At 54.4% G+C, this 21,461-nt stretch overlaps 1 protein-coding gene across 4 annotated transcripts in view; it reads right to left on the bottom strand.

The window, feature by feature from the left end:
* Window positions 1-1,057: 1,057 nt before the first annotated feature.
* The window catches only part of SH2D3C (SH2 domain containing 3C), a 30,606-nt gene continuing 10,202 nt past the window's right edge, over window positions 1,058-21,461 (bottom strand). For 2 of the 4 annotated variants that reach the window (XM_055335397.1, XM_055335405.1), the window contains 10 exons: window positions 18,131-18,170; window positions 10,969-11,097; window positions 9,467-9,924; window positions 8,085-8,209; window positions 5,988-6,523; window positions 4,639-4,754; window positions 3,957-4,128; window positions 3,050-3,161; window positions 2,542-2,748; window positions 1,058-1,658 (listed from right to left, as the gene is read on the bottom strand). In XM_055335397.1, the coding sequence (XP_055191372.1) occupies window positions 1,483-1,658; window positions 2,542-2,748; window positions 3,050-3,161; window positions 3,957-4,128; window positions 4,639-4,754; window positions 5,988-6,523; window positions 8,085-8,209; window positions 9,467-9,924; window positions 10,969-11,097; window positions 18,131-18,170 (2,071 nt within the window). In that variant the 3' untranslated portion in view covers window positions 1,058-1,482. Of the gene's footprint in view, window positions 1,659-2,541; window positions 2,749-3,049; window positions 3,162-3,956; window positions 4,129-4,638; window positions 4,755-5,987; window positions 6,524-8,084; window positions 8,210-9,466; window positions 9,925-10,968; window positions 11,098-15,075; window positions 15,182-18,130; window positions 18,171-21,461 lie in introns of those variants that run through there. The other 2 variants (XM_055335423.1, XM_055335416.1) reach the window with 2 other exon arrangements.

Raw genomic sequence — 21,461 nt, 5'->3', positions numbered from 1 at the left:
CGCCCCGGGCCAAAGGCAGGCGCCAAACCGCTGCGCCACCCAGGGATCCCAGAAATGATATTTCAATGAGGTACAGCACATAAAGAGTTTTGACTCGGAAAGTGATCAATAAATAATTATTGGCAATCCATTATGTATGATATACGGCAGTCCCCTACCTAGCAGCTACTATTCCCTAGTGCTTTAACATCAATCCTAAGGAACCGATTTTGTTATTGTCCTCATTTTATTGAGGAGGAAATTGGGATCCAAGGGGTTAAGCCTCTTGTCCAAGGCCACCCAGCTAGTAAATAATAGAACTGAACCCAAGTCAGGATGCTGCCAAAGATCTAATGCACTGTTATCCAGCCTCTCTCCTTCAGAGGACATCTCATACTCAGTAAACAGGCTCCCCAGGTATCCAGCCTGGAGGGGAATCGTGTTGATCCACATTGCCCACCTCTCCTACCCATGGAATCCAGACAACTGCTTTCATGACCTTTCTTAGAGATTCCCTGACCTACCCACCTACACACACACACACACACACACACACACACACACACACACACACACACCTCTTCTAAGGCCCTTTCAGAGCCTGAAAAGAAATAAGTAGTTTCCTCTATTGAGAAAAGGAAAGAACTCCAGATCAGGACACCCTGGTGCCAGCCGTCCTCATTCTGTTGCTGTGATGCTGGGAGGGCCCCTTCTCCCCCCAGTTCTGTTTTTCAGGGTAGAGGTGAAATCGTAAATTTCAACAAGCCCTTCCGCCCCAAACATCTGGAATGCTTGGTTGTGCATTTGTGGGAAACTTTGCTAGGCTTCCCAAAGCAGGACATGGGGTGAGAGTAGGGGCCCTGCCAGGATTTCTCCCCTTGCTTGGAATTGGCTGGTTCTTTCCCCCACTGGTCTGCAAGCTCCTTCAGGACTGGGACTGTGTTTCCGTATTGGCAGCTCCTAGTAGAATCTGGAACATACCAGGTGCTAAATAAGTATTTACTGTTGAATTTTTCCACCTTTCACCTGAGAGAAGAGACGCTTTGTTCCACCCCCTGGGGCCCCTGAGAGACAGAAGAAAGAGTCATAAAAGTTTATTATATGAAAGAAAGAACATGGCCTCTGTACATCTATTTACAGAACAGACATATTTACAACCAGGTGGAGGCCTTGGTGTCCGTTGAGGGCAGACGCCCAAAGAAAGAGGAGGTGTGAGGAAGCCTCCCATGGCTCGGACACGGGGCACCTCAGCAGGAAGGGGAGAAGCAAAAGCTGGAAGGAGGAACAGGGTTTTGGTGCTTCCTGAAGGGAGACTTGGTGGGCATATAGTAGGTGGGATGGAGCCCGGGGTCCATGCAGGACCCTGGAGGTGCAAGGGAGATCCTGGTTTGGGCCGAGAACATTCTCGAGCTGATCACAGTGTCTCTGGGGTGCTCTGGGGAGAGGTCTGTGCCCCTCTCCCTGTTGCTGCCCACAGCTGCACAGGGGAGAGGTCCACGGGGGTCACAGCTCACTGGAGCGGACAGCAGGCTCCAGTTTGTGGGACAGGGCTGTGAGAACCTTGTCAAACTTCTCATAGCGCCGGGCCTGGTTGCTGCTGGCGCCCTGGCTGCCCCAGAGGAGGCGCATCTGGAACTCTGTGCTGAACACCTCCAGAAGCTCTGGCCGGGCCTGGAACCCTACAAGACAGGGCACAGGGGTCAGGGGACTACCATCCCCAACACATCTCTCAGGGTCCCGCTCCTACAGACCCTTCTCCCAGCTCCACTAAGAATCCAACAAGCTTTGTCCATGAACATGACCATGTTTGCACCATATAATATTTAAGTTACTGGATGATAAAATAGTAATGTCAGTTTGAAAGGATTTTTCTTTTCTTTTTTGTATTTTTTTCAGTAAGTTCCAAAATTTTTCTTTAGAAATGTATGCATTTTGCAAGTAAATTTTTGTAAGTAAAAACAATTTTTTGGTTCTTTCTGAAAAAGAAAAAGGCAGGAAAGACAAACACCAGAATGTTCCCACCATTTGCCTCTGGGTGATTGTGGGTGCTTTTGTGTTTTCTTTTTGCTCAACTGTAATCTCCAATTTGCCTACAATGAACTTTCCTGATTTAATAATGCCTAAAGCAGTAAAAGATGGATTGTCTGAAGCCACTCCCTCTCCGGTCCTTTCACAAGGGTGTTCCCCCTCCCCACTTGGCCTGGGAGCTCCCCTAAGGCAGGGCAGGTGTGTCTCAGCCCCAGGCCAAAGTGCTTTGCAAACAGCCTGGTAAAGCAATCCCATTAGGACATCCACTTCCCAGATGAGAAAACAGAAGCTCAGAGAAAAAGACATAGCTCTGGTGCTCACTGAATCATCTGCGCCCTTCCACCACCACCCTGGGCCCTTCCACTAACAGTTGAACTGGTAAGTGAGTGGCAAACAGGCATAAGAACAAGGAGTTGGGGAGCGGGGCAGGACAGAGGAATGGAGAAATGTGAAGGGACCTTTGGAGGAGAAGGGAGAGCAACTCTGGTGGAGGGTGGTGACTGTTGCACCTCCTGGATGTGACCTGTGACTCACCTTGCAGCTTGACCTCAGCGTTGGTGTGATACAGGCCTCCATGGTGCGCCACTGTGCGGGCAGCCTCCAGGTGGGCCAGCACCACCTCTACGCCGTGTTCTGTGCTGCCCCAGGGCTCAGGGCCCTCAGCAGGGGCGGAGTCACACTCCAGCAGAGTGATGAGTGGCAGCACATGGGGGAACGTGGTGTTGCTCAGCGGTGGGCCTTCTGCAGGGAGGGAGGCAGGCGCTTAGAAACCTTGGCAAGCAGGTGCACCGGGGGAGGGTCTGCCTGAGATCTCTGACTGAGCCCCCAGGGCTCCCAACTCCCAAGACAAGCCCCCTACTTTTGGATTCCTCCAGCTGACACCACTGCAGCCTGTTCTTGGCTACGGCTCACACGGTTGCCAAATGCAGAAAGTGAGCGCAAGAATAGCTCCATAGCTCTCATCTTCGTCCACACTGGTCTTTGCTGGCCCAGAGAGGGGTTGGAGCCTGCCTGAGGTCACACAGCAAGGTGGGGGAGGTACCTTTGCCCTCATTGAGGCTCTTCAGAAATGGCTTGAGCTTCTTCTCATAGAGGATGGCACCCTCCGTGTATCGCTGCCGAAGCGTGACCCATGTCTGCTCCAGCCGGGCAATCTGGGAAGAGCAGATTGTGAGCGTCCAGCTAGGGAAGGGGCCTGCATGGGCCACAAGCTACCCTGCTGAGTGGACACCCGGATATAGGATAATTGTTATCACAGTCACCATTCATGTGCCAGGGATGGTGCTGGCGGCTCTTCACGTTCTCCCATGAGGCCTTGCAACAGCTCACTTTACAGAGGAGGGAACTAAGGCGTAATGAGGGGAATGACTTGCCCAAGATCATTCCAAAATTAGGTGGCAGAGCTGGGAGTTGAACCACGGCCCCTGGGCCCCTGTTGTTACTTTTGACTAGGCATAGGCGAGCAAGTGTAGCGTGTGGATGAGGTTCAGGCTTGGAAACAGACCTGCTTCGAATCCCAACTTTTCCAGTCTCTGACGGTGTGACCTTAGGCAAGTACTGCTGTGCCTTGATTTCTCCATGAGTAAATGTGACAATAAAGGCACTTGCTTCACAAGGTTGTTCTCTCAAGGAATCAATGCTTGTAAAGTACTTAGTGTAGTACCTGGCATATATTAAGTGCTCGCCAAATGATAGCCATTTTATATTTATTCCTGAAACTCATATAATGCTCCTCACTCATTTTGCAGGGAGGCAGACTGAGGCCCAAAAAAGGGACAAGACTTGGTGCTGGAGCAGATTGCCAACTTAGAGAACTCCGTTCTCGCGGTGACCCTTTTACCAATACTGTCTGAAAGTCACCAGGTTCTTCCGGATTGGAACGCATCCCAGGGCTCCTCCAGACAGCGACTACCTGAAGCCCACCCAGCTCGAGATGCGCCCCTCCGTACCTGGGCCATATCCAGGGCGCCCATGACCGCAGCGAAGCTGAACATGTTGCCCATTGTCCCCCGAAGTTCAGCTGCCAGCTGGATGGTCTTGTGCAGAAGCGCTGCCCGCTCCTCGGCGGAGCCCGTGCAGCCCAGGATGTCCACGGCCAGCATGATGGACATGGTGTGGAACCTGTCACAGAGGCCAGGTCAGAGGCGAGGGGGCCCGAGGGGCGGAGGGCCGAGCCGAAGTGATAGGTTGGAAAGGGTCAATGAGATGAGGGGGCGCGGCCAGAGCGAGGGAAGGCAAGGCTACGGGCTTCTGATTGGTCAGTGTACGTCAGGGGCGGGGCCAGAAGCTTTAGAGCGCGGGGCCGGGGAGCTCGCGAAGGATCAGTGGAATTCACCCGGCAGAACAGTTTTTAGGAAGAGTAGCCGGAGCTGATGGGCGGGGCGAAGGCTCACGGCGTGTGATTGGTCCAGAGGGTGCAAAAGATGAATCCTGAGCTAGGACTCCGGCTTTGGGGAAACTAGGATTGTTGGGAGCGGGACGCCGAGCAGTTGCGATCCGTCAATGGAGAGACGGCGTGGCCAGAACCCGGGGAGCCGCGCGGAGAGACTCTGGCCAACCGGCCACAGCCAAAGGGCAGCGAGGTAGCACCGGGCATTCCCCCGAGCGTCCGCGTGCAAGTGCTCGCCTTACCTTTCCAGCAGGTCTAGTCGTAGCTGCCGGCCATGGGGGAGGGTGAGCAGCTCCATGCCCCAGCGGACTCCCATTAGGGTCTGCATCTCCTTGGTAACGCCCAGTATCCTAGCAACCTGCAAGGACGCCCAGAGGGCTGATTAATTTCCTGTCGCGGCTGGCCCAGGCCATCTGGGAGTCAGAGGGCTTTATCTAGGAGGACAGCCTGGCTGGGATACAGGGTTTGAATTCCAGCTCTCACTCTCTGCCATGGAGCAAATGAACCTCATCCCCCCCCCCCCGCCCCATATCCGTGAAATGAGGGATAAATGGGAAAACGCCCAGAGATGTTTGCTATGTGCCAAAGGTGGCCAGGACACCCTTATTCCAGAAGGCAAACCTGAGACCCAGGGAGGAAAAGGACCTGTCCAAGATCACACAGCGGGGCCTAGAACTGCTCCGTTCACGCCTAGCACTGCACAGGGCAATATCTCCATGCTGTTTTCTTGCTTCCTAAGCTGAGAGATCAGTGTGGCCCCCAAATAAAGTAATCAGTGCCCCCCTCCAAACTTCAGAGGGAGAAGCTGAGGTTCAGAGAGTCTGGGTCCGTATTAAGATTCATTCAGACGTGGATGGACCTGGAGGGTATTATGCTGAGTGAAATAAGTCGATCGGAAAAGGACAAACATTATGTGGTCTGATTCATTTGGGGAATATAAAAATTAGTGAAAGGGAATAAAGGGAAAGGAGAGAAAATGAGTGAAAATATCAGTGAGGGTGACAAAACATGAGAGACATCTAACTGTGGGAAAGGAACAAGGGGTAGTGGAAGGGGAGGTAGGCAGGGGGTTGGGGTGACTGGGTGATGGGCACTGAGGGGGGCACTTGGCAGGATGAGCACTGGGTGTTATTCTATATGTTGGCAAATTGAACTCCAATAAAAAAAATAAAAAGATTCATTTAGAGGCCCAGGCATTGATAATTTAGTTTAGGTTATGAATTTTGCTTACTTTGTCCACTAGGGGGAGTGGGGGTAGGTAGTCTCGGCTTTCACATTCCCTGGAACAGTGGGGCAGACTCACCAGTGCCTCAGGGAGCTCTGGCTCTCAGCACTGCCCAGTTCCAGTGCCAAAAGGGAGGAAGCAAGAATATATCTTTTGTAGTTGTTGTTTTTAGGAGAAAACGGAGGCCCAGAGGTAAAGTCATCAGCCCAGAGTCACACAGCAAGTGAGGGACTCTATGAAGCTAGAATCCTAGCCCACACTCTATACTTTGGGAATTTAGGGGTCAACTCCTCACCGCCCCAACCCCTGTCCCAAAGCCACAGGACAGAGGTGATCTTTCCGTCCCAGTGTTTTCCCAGCACCTACCAGACAGTCAACCTTGGTGACGTGCCGGGCCAGCGTCCGGGCATCCACCTCTGCTAGCAGCTCCTTGACCTTGCGTAGGAGGCCCACCTCCAGTGGCCGGTTATCCTTGGGGATCAGTAGTGACTGGAAGGTGGCTGGGTTGAAGGAAGAGGTGGCTTCCACAACAGGGGCTGTGAAGGCCCTGCCCCAGTCCCCCTCTGACGCCCCATTCTCTGACAGTTCCTTTAGCCTCTCTCCATAGCTTCTGGCCTGCCGGCCAGAGGCCTCAGCCATTGCCCACTCTCGGCTGCCACGAACAGGAGGCTGGAGCTGGCAGTAATGGCCAGAGTCCGGGTCACTGTAGCTGCTGAGTGATGGCGATGGGGAGGCCTTGCAGAGCGTGTGGGAGGGGCTGGCATAAGGACCCTTGTCCGACTCCCCAGGCAGCTTTGGGGTACTTCCGGAACACAGCTGGGGTTCACTGGAGCGGCGGGTGACGGGGGAGGCAGGCAGCGCTGTGGCTGAGGGAGCTGCAGAGGTGGCGTGGACACGGGTCACTGCAGGGAGAGAAAGGGAGAGGACTAGTTACCAGAGCTCCCCACCCAGTGAAATATGCTTCACCGTCTTCTCAAAGGACAGGCTCCACCTACCTTATAGGGGTGATGTCCCCACCTCCCTGCACCCAGGCCAGGTCCAGCAGCCTCAGGTAAAGTGACCAGGCCTCAGGATACTTTCAAATCACCTAGACCCTAGAGTTTGCTCGCTCCAACCCTCAGGCTGCTGCAGCCTTAGGGAACCACTGAACTACTTGGAGGAGCTTTCCGTAATTCAGGGATACTAATAAGCACTTGCTGGAGTTCATTGTGTGGAGTTATTTTTCAATGAATTAGCAATGATTTATTGAGTACACATGTGCCAGGAGCTGGCGATGTGCTGGCCATACACTAGTCAACAGCAGTAAAACCATCATCCAAAATGAGAGGTGATGTATATTGAGCTCTTCCTGCCTGCGAGATCCTTGTTTGTATGTTAGCAGACTTAACCCTAACATCCTGGGAAGTGAGTACTTCCATGATCCGCATCCTACAAGAAGACTGAGGTTCAGAGAGGTCAGCTGCCCCGCCTGAGGTCACTGCCCAGCACATAGGAGAGCTCGGCTTTAAATCCTCAGTCCTGGATACTTCACTCTGCCATGTTACTCAGAAAATGTCCAGTAAATCATTTGTGGCAAGGTATTTTAACTTCTGCATTCAGGGAAGTTGGTTTGAGGACAAGTTTGTAGTCAGGACAAATTGGTGGGTTTGTGTTCAGAGGAAAATGTGTGACAACCATGTAGACAGCAATACTGCAACAGAGCACAGGCAGGCAAAGCTTCCTTCTAGGCTGCCCGCCTCCCAGCACACTGTGCCTGCCACATGGGCAATACGCAATATGGCCTGTTAAAAATACTTTCTTTTTCTTCCAGCAATGAAGTAGTGGCATGTTTCTACTACTAAAGACAACAGGACTTTTCTTTGTATTTTTTTTTAAGGCACAATGCTCTATACTTTCTGCTCAATTTTGCTGTAGCCCTAAAACTGCTCAAAAAAAAAAAAAAGTCTATTTAAAAGGAAAAAAAAAGTGAAAAACACAACCCAACTAGCCTGTTTGAGCCTGCCATTTGGAATCAGGGAGGCATTAAGTCCCAGCCAATGCAAGGCCTGGCAGAGCATGTACATGTGGCAGGCACTGGGCCAGTGGGGGCTGCATGTTGCCACATGAGCCCACATCACAGCATTTGAGTCCAGGTTCAGTAACACTGTGAGCCTTTAGCAGACTTCACTGCATTCCAGGGAATGCACCGGAAACTACTTCAAGCGCAGTGCCTAGTACCCAGTAGGGGCTCAATAAATCATTGCTGAATGAATGAGCCATGGATATGTTTTGCATGTCAATATCAGTAGTTCTGCTGGCTGTTTTTTTTGTGTAAATCCTTCCCAGGCATCACCCTCAGTAAAGAGGTAGAAACACACATCACACTGTAACAGAAGTCACCAGAGACCAACAGAACACTCAGGCACACACAAGGTCACTCCCACAACATTCCTCCATCTGCCCCTCCCTCTCCACTGGCCATACCAGTACTGTAGGCGGGGGAGCTGGGACTCTCAGAGATGGGTGACATGGGTGAGTGCAGGTCTGGGATCTGGTCCATGCTGAGGGCACAGTTGCGGATAGATTCCCGGGGGTGAGGCAGTGATGTGCTGTGGAGTAGATACTTTCATGAGCAGAGAGCCCAGAGGGCAGGCAGGGTCCTCAGCTGGCCTTAGGACCCCCACCTCTGCCTCCATACTAGATTGACTGAACTTCAAAGGCAGAAAAAGTTTGGAGATTGTAGTACTCATTGGCTAGTATAAGACTAAAGCCTGGAGGTGTGGGGGGGTAGTGTTTGTGCAGTCTACCACCTGCACAACTGCTCTCTTCCCTGAGAAACTTGCCTCCAAATTAGAGAACTGTCTGGGAAGCAGGCCTAGAGAAAGGATGAAGAACCTGAGGGAACCAGGCCCACCAGGCTGGCACCTCCTCACTGCTCCTACACTGTGCTCAGAATGCCAAATCCTGGCACCATTATGGTCACTAGTTCTAAACCACAGGCAAAGTGGCTACTGCCCACGGAGAATCCAACCAGCGATTCTTTGGCTGACAGCACCCAGCCCAGGCTTAAGGAGATGGGACCTATCCAAGGGCTGCTGGCACAGGCTGGCAAGTCTCTTTGCAAACAACCAGGGAGGCCATAGAAATCAGGGGTACAGACTTTGGAGTTGTAGCCCTGGGTTTGAATCTCAGTCCTACCACTCTCCTGCAGGCGGCCTCCCCTCTCTAAACCTATTCCCTCATCTGTCAAGTGGGGGCATGCACAGGAGCCACCTCCTGCAGGAGGACATGGGAGTTGATGAGATTGGGGGCAGACAGACTCAGCATGGGGCCGGGTGCACACTAGTGATGAGTCCCTGCTGTGGCTTTTCCTGGCCTGGTCTCATCCAGCCCCAGAAGCAACTGGGTGTCATCAAACTGTTGCCGGGAACATCCCATCCCCTGTGCAGCCATTTGCATATTGTAAAGCCCTCTGCTCTGATGACCACCTTGGCCTAGTGAGGTGGGTGGGAAGGGGGGGCAGTGGCTGCAGGGACAGAACAGCACCCAGGGGGTCCCCCTAGGCTAGGGGGCTATCTGAGCAAGGGCCCTTTATGGGTAGGAACGTGGTCATGAGAGGAGAGTGGCAGGGCCCAGGGCGCTGAGCTCATTGCAGCACAGCTAAGGCTGTCACCAGGGCCTGGCCACCTGCAAACCCTGTAGTCAGCTGTCTCCCTCCTCTTCCTCACTGCACCCCACGGCTCCAGGACAGTAATTCCACCAGTTCAGAGTAGCTGGGCCTCCCGCTCCTCAGCAGCACTCTGATGATGGATCCCTCCCACTTGACAAAAGGAGAGACCAAGGCCTAGTCGGGGGTCCTCGCTTACCTGGCAGGGCAGCCATCGCTGCTGCGGGTGACCTTGTCAGCGGTGAGCCCGTCAGTCATGGTGATGCTGCGCCGCTTCATGTGGCTGCCCTTGGGGCCTGAGGGGCTGGCGGGGCTGGCGGCCTTGCTGCTGCCCTGGCCCAGGCCATAGCAGGCCTCCAGGTAGCGCAGCGGGAAGGTGCGGTTGACAGGGCAGTAGATGATGGCTCCGCTCTGCTCCGACACGGCCTTGCGGCTGCCCACGTGATAGCGCACAAGGGCAGGCACGTGGTCGAAGCTCTCCTGCTCAAACAGGTACTGGATGTGGGTGTAGCTCTCACCGGCCTTCACCACTACCTTGTTGATTTTGAAGTGCAAGGCCTGGTTGCGCCAGCGGCATGTGAGCACATAGTCACCCAGGCTGGTGAGAGAGTCCCGGATGAGGAAGTCACCGTTGCGCTGCACCAGGGTCTCTGACACCTGTGGGAGGCAGTGATCGGGCTGGGGCGGGGCAGACCCGGGATCTGGGGGGACACAGGGAACAGAGCTCTGGAAGGCTTGGGAAAGGGGATGCAGTGACTTGGATTCAGTGGGGTCCGGTGCACAGGAGCTCGGGAATGGGAGGACATGACACTCTGGAACAGGGACACCAGAGTCTGGGGCACCTAGGGGTCTCAGCTCTGCTCCTTCTTGGGGCTCATGTTAGACAGAGTGACTTCCCAATCCTTATTCCTCCAAGCACCCGGTGCTCTCCCATGCCTCCCGGCCTTTGTACGCTCACGCTGCTCTTTCTGCCTGGAACATCCTTCCGCCTCTGCCCACTTGGTGAACTCCTGTCCATCTCTCACTGACCTGCATCTCAGGGCTTGCCCACATTCCCTGCAGGATGCTCCATTCTTGCACTTCTTCTACGGCGCTCTGACTGGACTACCAGCCCTCGGGGGAAGCCACCACCCATTTTCTCCCTATATTCTTGGTGCTCAGCACAGGGCCTAGAAGAGTTGATGCTTGACAAAGATTGAGAGCATGAATGAAAGAGGGAACAGGTGACTATCAGCCTATCTATGACTCAGCACAGAAACTCAATTTTGCCCAAACTAAGAATCCTAGGCACTGACGCTCACTAACCAAACACACAAAAGTCTTATGTATAGACCCACGAAAAAACAGTTAAAAATAATAGTGGCAATAATGGCAATAACAACACTAATAATAACACTGAGCCCACTGCATGTCAGACATCAAGTGAAACACTCTACCTGCATTGTTTCATTTGTTCTCAGCCCTTTAAGGCAGGCACTATCATTACACTCCATCTCATAGAAGAAGAAACTGAGGCTCAAAGAGGTGAAGTGCCCGGTGCAAGGTCACACAGTCAGTAAATGCCAGAGCTAGACCTCACTGCAGTCTACTCAAACTGAGTCACCAAGCAGCGGGTCAGAGCCTCTCTAGGCAGGGCTGGCCCAGTTGGTGGGTGGAAGTGTCTAGGGCTGAGGTCCCGCCCGGGCCCCCCACCCAGCTCACCTCGCGGGGGATGCGGCCGTGGTACCAGGCATGGCTGCGGAGGTCTGTGCTACTGAGTTTGAGTTCCTCTTCCAACTCCTTGTGCAGTTTCTCAGGCGAGGAATCCAGGATGTACTTCTCCTTGGAGAACTGGGCAGGAGACAGTCAAGAGTTGGATCTGGTCTAAAGCCTTCTTCCTTCTTCTCTCCCAATGCCTCCCCATCCCAGGTGAGCCACTTCCATCCCAGCACCTTGGGGAGACTCAGACACCCGAGAGTCCCTATCCCAGCAAGAATAAGGAAATGTCAACTAGTCCTACTGTGCTCCAGGCCCTTTGCTATGTGCCAGGAGTAAATGAGGCAATAAACAAACCAGGCCCTGTCCTCAAAGAAGCTGCTAGTCTAGGCAGGGAAGCAAAAACGACAGGAACATTTGAGCAGAATGGGGTCAGCATCACCCTACTGGGCAGCAGAGAAGAGCAGAGTGGCTTGGAGAAAGGAGAAGATAAGGTAGAGGCGAGGTGGAGTGGTCCAGGCAGCTTTTCTGGAGGGAATGGTAACAACAAAACACTCACTCTGTACCAGAAACATCTAATTGACCTTGCATTGGGAAGAGGCAGGATTTCTACAGGTGGATCAGGGAGGGAAGGCAGCAGGTATCCAGGCAGAGGCAAGGACAAAAATAGAGAGCTGCAATGGCTGAGGATGCATTCTGGGATGCTGAATTATACAGTGGAAGGGTGGAGGAGGCAGCTATAAACAGGGAAGCAGAGGCCCCCACACAGGCATCTCTCCTGTCCTTTACAATTCCCGAGGTCCTTTCCTCCTTGCTATCTCAAGCAAACCTGGCTAGATGGAGAGACTGTAGCCAAGCAAGGAAGCCAAAGATCACTCAATGGAGATAATGCTCAGGACACCTCACCCTTCCACCTGCCCAAGGGGGAGACTCCTGGTTACTGTGGCCCAGGACTGGATACATAAGAGCAGAGGGAAGGGAGTTCCAATTGCCAGGTGTACTCCCCACCACAAAGCCCACCCCAATCCTGGCTGAGCCCTGTAAATTCTCTAGGCCTCAGTTTCCTCCTCTGTAAAATGGGTATTATTATTTTTTTTAAATTTTTTAATTTTTATTTATTTATGATAGTCACACACACACACACACACAGAGAGAGAGAGAGAGAGAGAGAGAGAGAGGCAGAGACACAGGCAGAGGGAGAAGCAGGCTCCATGCACCGGGAGCCCGACGTGGGATTCGATCCCGGGTCTCCAGGATCGCGCCCTGGGCCAAAGGCAGGCGCTAAACCGCTGCGCCACCCAGGGATCTCCTAAAATGGGTATTATGACAGAACCTGCTTCACTGGGTTGCAAGGATGAAAGGAGACAATACTCCAGAGTACTGTGACTAGCCCATTGATGTCCTCATCACTGTGAGGACATGTAACATTGCTTCCTCTCCCATCCCTCAACTCCAGGCCCCACAGGTGGCTGTTCTAGGACAGGTAGATCTGGCCTCAACCTGGCCAGACAGCAGGACAGATGAAAGGGGGTACTAGAGGGCCTGGCTCAGCCAGGTGACAATCTCTCCCCAGGATCCGCTACTTACCAGGGCCCAAGGGTCCTCTAATCCACTCCCTGCCTTTTCTGACCTTCCAAAGATCTCAGAACCTAACTCTACAGCTCCATCCCCCACCCCTCTGCTGCCACACTGCTTAGTTTGCCCCAATCCACACTGTCCCCGAGACATGCTAATCGCCAGCTTCAGTGATATCTAGAGTCTCTGACTTCATTATTTCAACAGTGATTAATCCCCCACTGAGACAGGTCCTGTGCCAGGAGCTGAGACCCCAAAGTCATCAGGACAGACGACCTCTGGGAGAGCCACATTGATGAGCAACTCCAATTTTCTGAATGTTCAAAGATGCACAGAGAGCTCTGGGAACAGCTAAGAGTGTCCCTCCTCATCTAGCCGGGGAGTTGAGTCCTTGAAGAAGTAGGTGATGTTTCCACAGAGGCCTGCAGAAGGACCGAATGAGCCCAGCAAAAGCATCAAGGTGGGGGCAGACAGGCAAACAGGTGGAGGAAGGGAAGAGCTTCTGGGAAGACAGTGGCAAAGCTGGGGTTCTGTAGGCAGAAATGTCCTGGGGTGGGGGTGGGGAGCATCAAAGTGGGGAGACATGGGAGCAGATGCAACAGGGCTGTCGGGCTGCCGTGGGGAGCTGGGGTTTACCCAGAGGCCACAGCAGAGCCACAGAGGGTTTTTCAAGATTCAGTCTGCTGTGTGGTGAGTGGCTCAGTGCTTTTCAGGCACTGGCAGGGAAGGGCGGGGCAAGGGAGTGGCAACTGGGGAAAGAGTGTTTAAATAGCCATTGGTGAATATGGAGAAGAGCCTGGAAGGGTCCGGAGGATTTCTGATGGAGATCCTGGGAGGACTATGAGACACTCCCCCAAGTGAGCAAAGCTGGAGCAGGAGCTGCTTGGTGATGGCCCTATGAAAATTTGGGCTTTGAGGAGCCTGTAGGGCTCTAGGGACAGATGGTGGGGGGTCAGAGATGGTACAGGTCCTGGAAATGGGGATTCTGTATGCCCTCTGCCCGGGATAGAAACTGATACACCTGAAGAGTAGGAAGGCTGAGGGCTGAACTGAGACCTACACTCCTGTGTGGCGCTCCCTATTCTTGGGTGTCCTTGGCCTTCCTCTCTATACCTCACCACACCCTGAGAAGGGAAGACTGGGAGTCACAGGGGAGAGCACACTGGTACCCCAGCCTTCAGGGGTTCTTCTCCTTGACAAAAAGCATGTAACTGAGAATTGACCCCAGTTCCACAGCTGGAGCAAGATAAGATGGACATGGGGCAAAACAGGGGAGCAGGCTGTGAGATAAAGAACCTGGCCACAAGACTCTGCCCACCACCGTGTGACCTTGAGCTAGTCATTCTTCCTCTCTGAGCCTGGGTATCCTCATCTGTAAACGGGGCGGGAGGGGGTGGGGAGACTGGGCTCCACTTTTCCATCCATAACCAATGGTCACAGGGAGAATCTAGGGGAACCAACTTAGTCCTCCTACACACCTGAGAGTGAGGAACCCTAGGGTCCTCCTGCCCTCCTCATCACTCTCCATCAGGGGGTCCCCAGCTCCCAAGGCTGGGGCGGGGGTGTGGGAGTTGCGGGCTGGGGCGCGAATGCAGCATCCTTGCGCCCGGCGCACCGCTATTGGCCAAAGATGATCTCACCGCCTCCCCGCCTGCGCGCGCCTGATTGGCCGATGCGGGGATGCTGCTCTCCGCTGCCGGCGGGGCCGCGGTTCAGGCGGGCTCGGAGCGTGTGTGTGTGTGTGAGCCCAGGGAAGCGCAGAGGTGACGCGCCCGGCGTCCCCCAGGGGGCTCCGGAGGCAAAAGCGCAGAGACCCCCGGTCAGGGTCTTAACCCTTAACCCCCGGCCCGCGCCCGGCAAGCCCCCTCCAGCTTCCTACGGTCCGACAACCGCAAGCGAGGCCATCCCCAGATGATGCTCCGCAGAGAGGCGGGGTCCGGGTCCTCCCCTCCACCCCCTTCCGTTTAACCCTTTCACCGCCGCGGCACCGTCCCGCACTGCCCGGCCGGCTGGGCTGGGAGCCCCGCGCGCCGAGCCTGCCCCGGTCCACCTGGAGGGCGGGAGAGTGGCGGGCGCCCTGGCCGTCGCCCCGGAGACCCGCAGCACCCCTTCAACTTCCCGCCGCTCACTCAGCCTTCGGACCCCAGCCCGGCGCCCCCGGTACAATGGGGATCCCGGTTGCCCGGGTCAGCCGCAGGGGCCGGAGCGCTCGCCGGAGCACGGGCGGGACGCCGGGCACGCAGCTCCCGGGACCTGGGACCCCAGCTCAGCTCCGCCCGCGGAGGAAGCGGGACCGAAAAGGCAGCCCCGCAGCCCCGAGTCCCAGGAGCCGCAGCCTGGACCCTCACCCTGCGGAGCGGCGGGGCGCCCAGAGGTGAGGCTGGGGCGACCCCGCCCCCTCCCGCAGCCCCTGCCCTGCCCCTGCCCCGCCAGACCCTGCGAGGCGCCACCGGGCTGCGGCCCCGGGTCCCCGGGCCCGGGGCGGAGCGGCGGGGGTCTCAGCCCGGAGCGCCTGGCGGGAGCCAGCCGCCCCCTCACCTGCACCTGCACGAAGGAGCCGCGGTAGAAGCAGCAGGCGGCGGCCGACAGGGCGCTCCACAGGCTGCACCGCTCGGTCATGGTGGGGCCGGGCGTCCGGGGCCGGGCCGGTGCGGGGGGCGGCGGCCGGCGGGGCAGGGGCGCGGGGACCGACCGGGCTGGGCACCGGCTGCGCGTGCCTTTCGGCGGCGCGATTACCTCATCGCCTTGCCGGGGGAGGAGCGGGGAGGCGGGGCGGGGAGACCCCACCCTCCAGCCGGTCAGGGGAGGGGAGGGGGCCATTGTTCCTCCCTCCGCCCGCCCCCCGCTCTCCGCCCCTCGCCCCCCGAGCTCCAGCCCCGCGGGGCTGCCTGGAGTCCGGGGGAGCGGAGCCAAGGACCCGCCTAGGGGGGCGGTCACGGGGGTGGCGGGGGGAGGAGGGAGCGGAGTGGGGTGGGATGCCTGGTGGGGGAGATCCTGCCTCCCCGAACTCACCGGACCCTTTACTGACCCGGAGCGGCCAAAGACTTGAATTAAATCATATCTAAAGCTGGAAAAATCCCTGTATGCATGCGTTTGACCAAATCCTTTGTGGCCTGGGGAAATCTCCCAGAGCCCAGGATTTCTCACCCCTGATTTGGAATCAGGGACCCGACTGAGAATCTACCAGACTCTAGGGATGCAGAGAGCCAGTAAGGCTCAATGCTCAGGGCACCAACCTGGGTTCAGCTAGCGATGCCCCCACCTCCACCCCCCAGTCCCTTCTCTTGGAGCTCAGATGCACTCATCTGGAAAACCTACCTGTGCTGACCTCACAGAACTCTTCTGAGCCTTGGCTGAGTTGATGGATGTTAAGTTGCCAGGCATAAAGTAAGTGCTCAATAAACGCATGCTATTACTGTCAAGCTGATTGTCTTACAATCTGGACCCTGTGTCCTAGAAATTAAGGAGAGTCGTCACTGACTGCGTCAGTCAGGCCTAGGGTCAAATCCTTTTGACCTGCCTTATGATGTTAGGGAGGTGAGTCCACCTTTCTAGGCCTCCATTATTCAATTGTTTTCCACAAATATATCTGAAGCTCTGAGCATAAAGCGTGGAATTTTATGGCCTTGGAACTTTAGAACCCTTGACTTGGAATCAAATTATTCACATCATGGTCTGAGAACCCTGCAGTTCTGGAAGCTAGTACCCCAAGGGAGGAACGGATTATTGGTAACTGACTATTGATTCTACTACCCTCTGAGACTTGAAACTAGAACTCATGTTCTTTTGACTTCATCCTTTAATCAGTTCCAGTAAACAGGTATTATTTCTTTTATAATATTTTTATTTTTTAGCCCCATAAACTAAAGGGAAAATACAAAGCTAATAATACTACAGAGATCTTACTACCATCAGTGATGGGGATCTCACTACCTTGCCAAGTATCCCAGAACTGTGGGGTGCTAAAATGTGTGCCCTATGTTCCTACCCACTGGTTTTGGTGCTGGTTCTCCCTGAGGCCTCTGTCCTTCTGTGGTATAAGAGCTCTGGATGAAGAGCCAGGGCCCAGATTCCAGGAGCAGCTCCAGCTCAACTTGTCACAGCCCTGGGCTGCACTTCCTGGGCTCACCCAGCTTGCTTTTTGACCTTGCCACCCTCTTGCCTCTGCTTGGATCACTCTAGTGCCTATTTCTGCTTATCTTTGCTTTTCAGCTTTTCCTTTGGGCACAGGATATTGGCAAACATTCCTGGTCAACTGCAATGGCTTGGTTTCAATGCCTCCTCCTCCAGAAACCCTTCCTTGATCTCCACTCCCCATTTCCCAAGCAGAAAGTCATCTGCTACCTACTGAGCTCCAATGACTTCCTATCTGAGGCTTCTGATGAAAGGGAGGGGCAGATGTCTGAGCACTTCCCTTGCTGCCTCATCGCTAGACACTTACACAGAGCTTTACAGGCAGCATCTCAGATGACAGAATGTCCCTGGGGTCAGGAGATAGGCTAGCCTGCTCTATTCCAGGCCCAGTAACCCTACTTAAGGGCATGGACTTATGGAGCCCATAGCAACCCTAGTTGGGAGGAACTGCTGTTACCCCATTTCATATAGGTGAACACTGAGGCTCAGTGAGGTGCCCCACATACCCAAAAGAATGTAGCAAGTAAGTGGTAGATCTGGGACTAAAATATGTGTCTGCTGGATTGCAAAGCACAAGCCCAAACCACTGTGTGATTCTCTCCCAGTCTCCATGTGGACCAGGAGCCCTTTGAACACAAGATCTGGTGCTCGCAGCCCTCTGCTGTATGCTCTGTACTCAACACTGAGCCTGGCTCAGTGTGCGTGCTCCTGGTGGTAGAAGACCAAGGACTCTGTCCATGGTCTTGGCATCAAATAGCATTAGATTGCAGTCTCAGTTCTGCCCTGTAATAGCTGTGTGGCTGTGAGCAAATCACTGTGCATCTCCAGGCCCCAAGTTCCCCATATATAAATGGGTATAGGAAGGCCTTCCCTGCTCAGTGATGAGGGAAGAAGTCAAAGGCCTCATTCATGTACAGAGCTCAGAACTATCTCCCTTCCATTGCTGGCAGCCAGCACAGGGCTCTGCACACAGCAGGCTCTCAAAATGTTATGTTACTCTCTTTATCATCATTGTTTCAAAGCTGCATTCTCAACATTCCCAGTGCCCAGGACAAATTAAATTCGTGGTAAATGTGAGCTGAGCCCATTATCTGTGATGAAAACCGAGTCATTTTTTCTTGCTCCCACCTCTCAACACAAGCATATGCTCAGAGAACGGGTGGGATGGGGTCTGGGCATGGAGACATCCCAGGGCTCTGTGCAGCTGGCAGGTGGATGGGGTCTGGTGGTAACAAACAGCAGGGTGTCCCATGTTTGGGTCCAGGAGAGAATGATGGCAGGCATGGGAAGAAGATCCTTGGTAGTGAAACCAGATCCCAAGCTCCGCTCCAACCCCCAAGACTGGCTCTTCTTGGGAACAGGCTGTGAGGTCCACCTCCTAAGAAGGCTCAGAAAAGAACTCTGCCCTTCATGGAGCAGGCTCTGAGCTGTCCAGAGTCCCCTGCCCAGCCCCTCTTACCTTCACGTAGTCCCCGCCAGCCTCTGGCTCTCCAGCAACCCTAGAAGGAGAGAAGAGAGGTGAGTGTCGCCAGCCCTACCTGGTTCCCCAGCTGCTACCCTCCACCCACCTGCCTGCTGCCAGCACCTGCCCCTAGCACTCCAGAGGGCTTATCTGAAAGCAGGAGGGGGTGTTGCAGCTGACAGCACTGGCTGGAATCTGCTGGCAGGGCTTCTCCTCTGCTCTCCAGCTGTGCGACCCTGGACAAGTCCCCTCACCTCTCTGAGCTCCAGTTGCCTGGGGATAATGACAGCCTCTGCCTCATCGGCTTGTTCCAAGAACTCTGGGAGCTGACACATGTTAATATGCCTAATGAGAAGCCTGCTTCCTGAACCAGTGTCTTCACCCAGCTTCAGGACATTCGAGTGTTCTTACCTATCTCCACTCCAAGCGCTGGTGGCCCCGGGCTGGGGCTCACCCTCCTTCCCCTCTCCTCCATCCACTCACACTCTCTCCCTAGTGCAGAATGGCCCACTCAGCAGCAGCACACTGTGCTGGTGACCATTGGCTGTGGAGTGGATCCCCTCAGCCTTAATGGTGGCCAGGAGGGGGCCTGAAGAGGCCAGAGGCTGGCTATCTTTCCCAGGTGCCAGACAAATACTACCCTTCCTTGTGAGGGATGAGGTGAGCCACCTCCCCTGGTCCTTGGCCTTAAATGCCATGGCTTTTCTTTTTTTTTAATTTTTTTATTGTTTTTAAGATTTTATTTATTTATTCATGAGAATACACAGGAGAGAGAGAGAGAGAGGCAGAGACACAGGCAGAGGGAGAAGCAGGCTCCATGCAGGGAGCCCCACGTGGGACTCGATTCAGGGTCTCCAGGATCAGGCCCTGGGCTGAAGGTGGCGCTAAACCGCTGAGCCACTGGGGCTGCCCCTGCCATGGCTTTTCTGATACAGCCTGGAACTTTCCCTTCAGCTCCAGCCTGATAAACCCAACTGCCTCCTTAGCATCTCTTCGCGGATGCCCAAAGTCATTGTGAACTTGTCATATCCAAAGTAGGACTGCAGCTACCCACCCGCTGCCGCCACGCCCCAGCTCCCCACATCCGCCTCCCATCTCAGTTAATGTCAGCTGCATCCTTGTCGCTCTGTCTGGCCAAAAAATCTGCAGTCATCTGTGCCTCATCTTCCACTCACACTCCACACCCAACCCATCAGGAAATCCTGCAGCTCGACTTTCAAAATAGATCCTAACCACTTCTCCCCGAGGGTCAATCCTTGCTCCATCCAGGAACCCTGTGTTCTCAGTGGAGCACACAGCAGGCTTCTCGCTGGCCCCCTGCCTGTTCTCACACCCCACTCAGCTTCCACTCCATCCCCAGCAGCACTCAGGTAAAAAGAAGCAGGTCACACAAAGCACCCCCATGCCCTCTGGGCTACCCCCTCTCACCCAACAAGATCTAAACCCCTCTCCGTGGCCTGCAAATGGTTGGCCAGGTAGTTTATCACCCAAACCAGAACTTTTCTTCCCTTGTGAGATAGATATCATTGTTATACCAGAAAAATCGGCATCAACCAGGCCATATGTTCCCTAACCTACAAGGCCCTGTGTGGGTCTGTGGTGCCCAACCACCCACTTTGCCAACCACCAGCATGCCTCCCTCCCTCACTCTATCCCTCATTCTGCCCCAGACAGATTGGCCTCCTTGTCAAGCCCACTTTGCACTTGCGGTTCCCTCTGCCTAGAATGCCCTTCCTCCATATCTTCATATAGCTTGCCCCTCCCTCTAGTTTATTTAGGGCTCTGTTTATTTTTTTTATTTTTATTTTTTAAAATTTTTTCTTAATTTTTTTATTTATTTATGATAGTCACACACAGAGAGAGAGAGGCAGAGACACAGGCAGAAGGAGAAGCAGGCTCCATGCACCGGGAGCCCGATGTGGGACTCGATCCTGGGTCTCCAGGATCGCGCCCTGGGCCAAAGGCAGGCGCCAAACCGCTGCGCCACCCAGGGATCCCTAGGGCTCTGTTTAATGCCCCTCCTCGGAGAAGCCTTCCCTGACCACCCTCCCTGGGCCTTCACTCTCTGTCCTCAACCCTCCTTTATTTTCCTCAGCCTGCAATGATCATTTTACATGTATTGTTGCCTGTTACATAAGGGCATTGACTGTCTCATCCATCATTAAGCCCCCAGCACAGTGCCTGGCGCATAGGAGGAGCTCACGATTGCTTAAAGGAATACATGAACAGTAAGTACTCAGCCAATATGGATCACTAGCATAATGATTCATTTTGTCAGGCTGGGTCCTGGTTCCCTGGCTAGGACAGGCCTCAGTGTTCCCATCTACACAATAGGGAGGGAGGCCAAACATTAGGAAACTGCTTCCTCACCTCCAGAAGCCCAATATTTAAATTTAAATGTCATAAATTTAGTAAAATAAACTTAATTTAAAACATACACAAAAAAAATGTAAGCTTTCAAAATCGTGGGTAAGGTAGGTATCCCTCAGGCAGAATTCCACACGGGGCTCCCCAGCTCCTGAGGCCAGGGGCTCCTCACTGAAAGGCTGACTGACAGCCCTCCCTGTTGCTAACCTTCTCTCCTAGAGTCTTTCCTGACTTAAGGACATAGCCCATCAAGCTGCAGCCCAGTCAACGGCTGTTTTGGTTCTGTCTGTCTAGCAGCGGTGGGAGTGAGGTGGCATGGGGTCCCCTCCCCTGCGCATTCACCTCTGCCAGTTTTTCCCGGGGTGAGGTGTCCCATCCCAGAGTTTCCGGCCATTCAGTCCCGGATTTCCGCCCACTGCTGGGAACAGATTGGCCAGGACACTGGGATTGCCCTCAGAGCTTCCTCCTGCTTCCTGTCTACCTCCTCCTTGGGCCCAGGGGAGGGAGCAGAGCCTTGGTGTGGGGGGTGGCTGCCTGCACCAAGGATCAAGTGGGCTGGGGTGGTCAGAGCCAATGGGGGAGCTCAGGGCAGAGGCCAAGGCCCAAGAAGCTGCAGGCCTGGGGCCACGTTTGGACCCCCATCACCTCACCCTGCCCCTCTACAATACTCCAGGATTTCCAAGACATAACGTGACCATGTCTGCCTCTGATCCATGTCATCGTCATCATTTGCCTAGACTATTGCCACCACCTGATCACTGGCTCCCCTGCCTCTATGTGTGTCCTCTGTGACTTGTTCTCACTCCAGCAGTCCAAGCACTCCTGTTAAAATGAAAGTCAGGCCCGGATTTCCTCTGCTTCGACCCACCAGGGTTGGCCCCCAGTGTCACTCAGAGTAAGGGCTGAAGTCCCCCTGACAGCCTTGTGGACTAGATCCCCACCATCTCTCCCACCCAGTGTC

This window comes from Nyctereutes procyonoides, unplaced genomic scaffold, assembly GCF_905146905.1.
Source record: "Nyctereutes procyonoides isolate TBG_1078 unplaced genomic scaffold, NYPRO_anot_genome, whole genome shotgun sequence".
Classification (NCBI taxonomy): domain Eukaryota; kingdom Metazoa; phylum Chordata; class Mammalia; order Carnivora; family Canidae; genus Nyctereutes; species Nyctereutes procyonoides.
The sequence above is the reverse complement of the archived record's forward strand: the minus strand, read 5'-3'. Positions and strand labels throughout refer to the sequence as shown.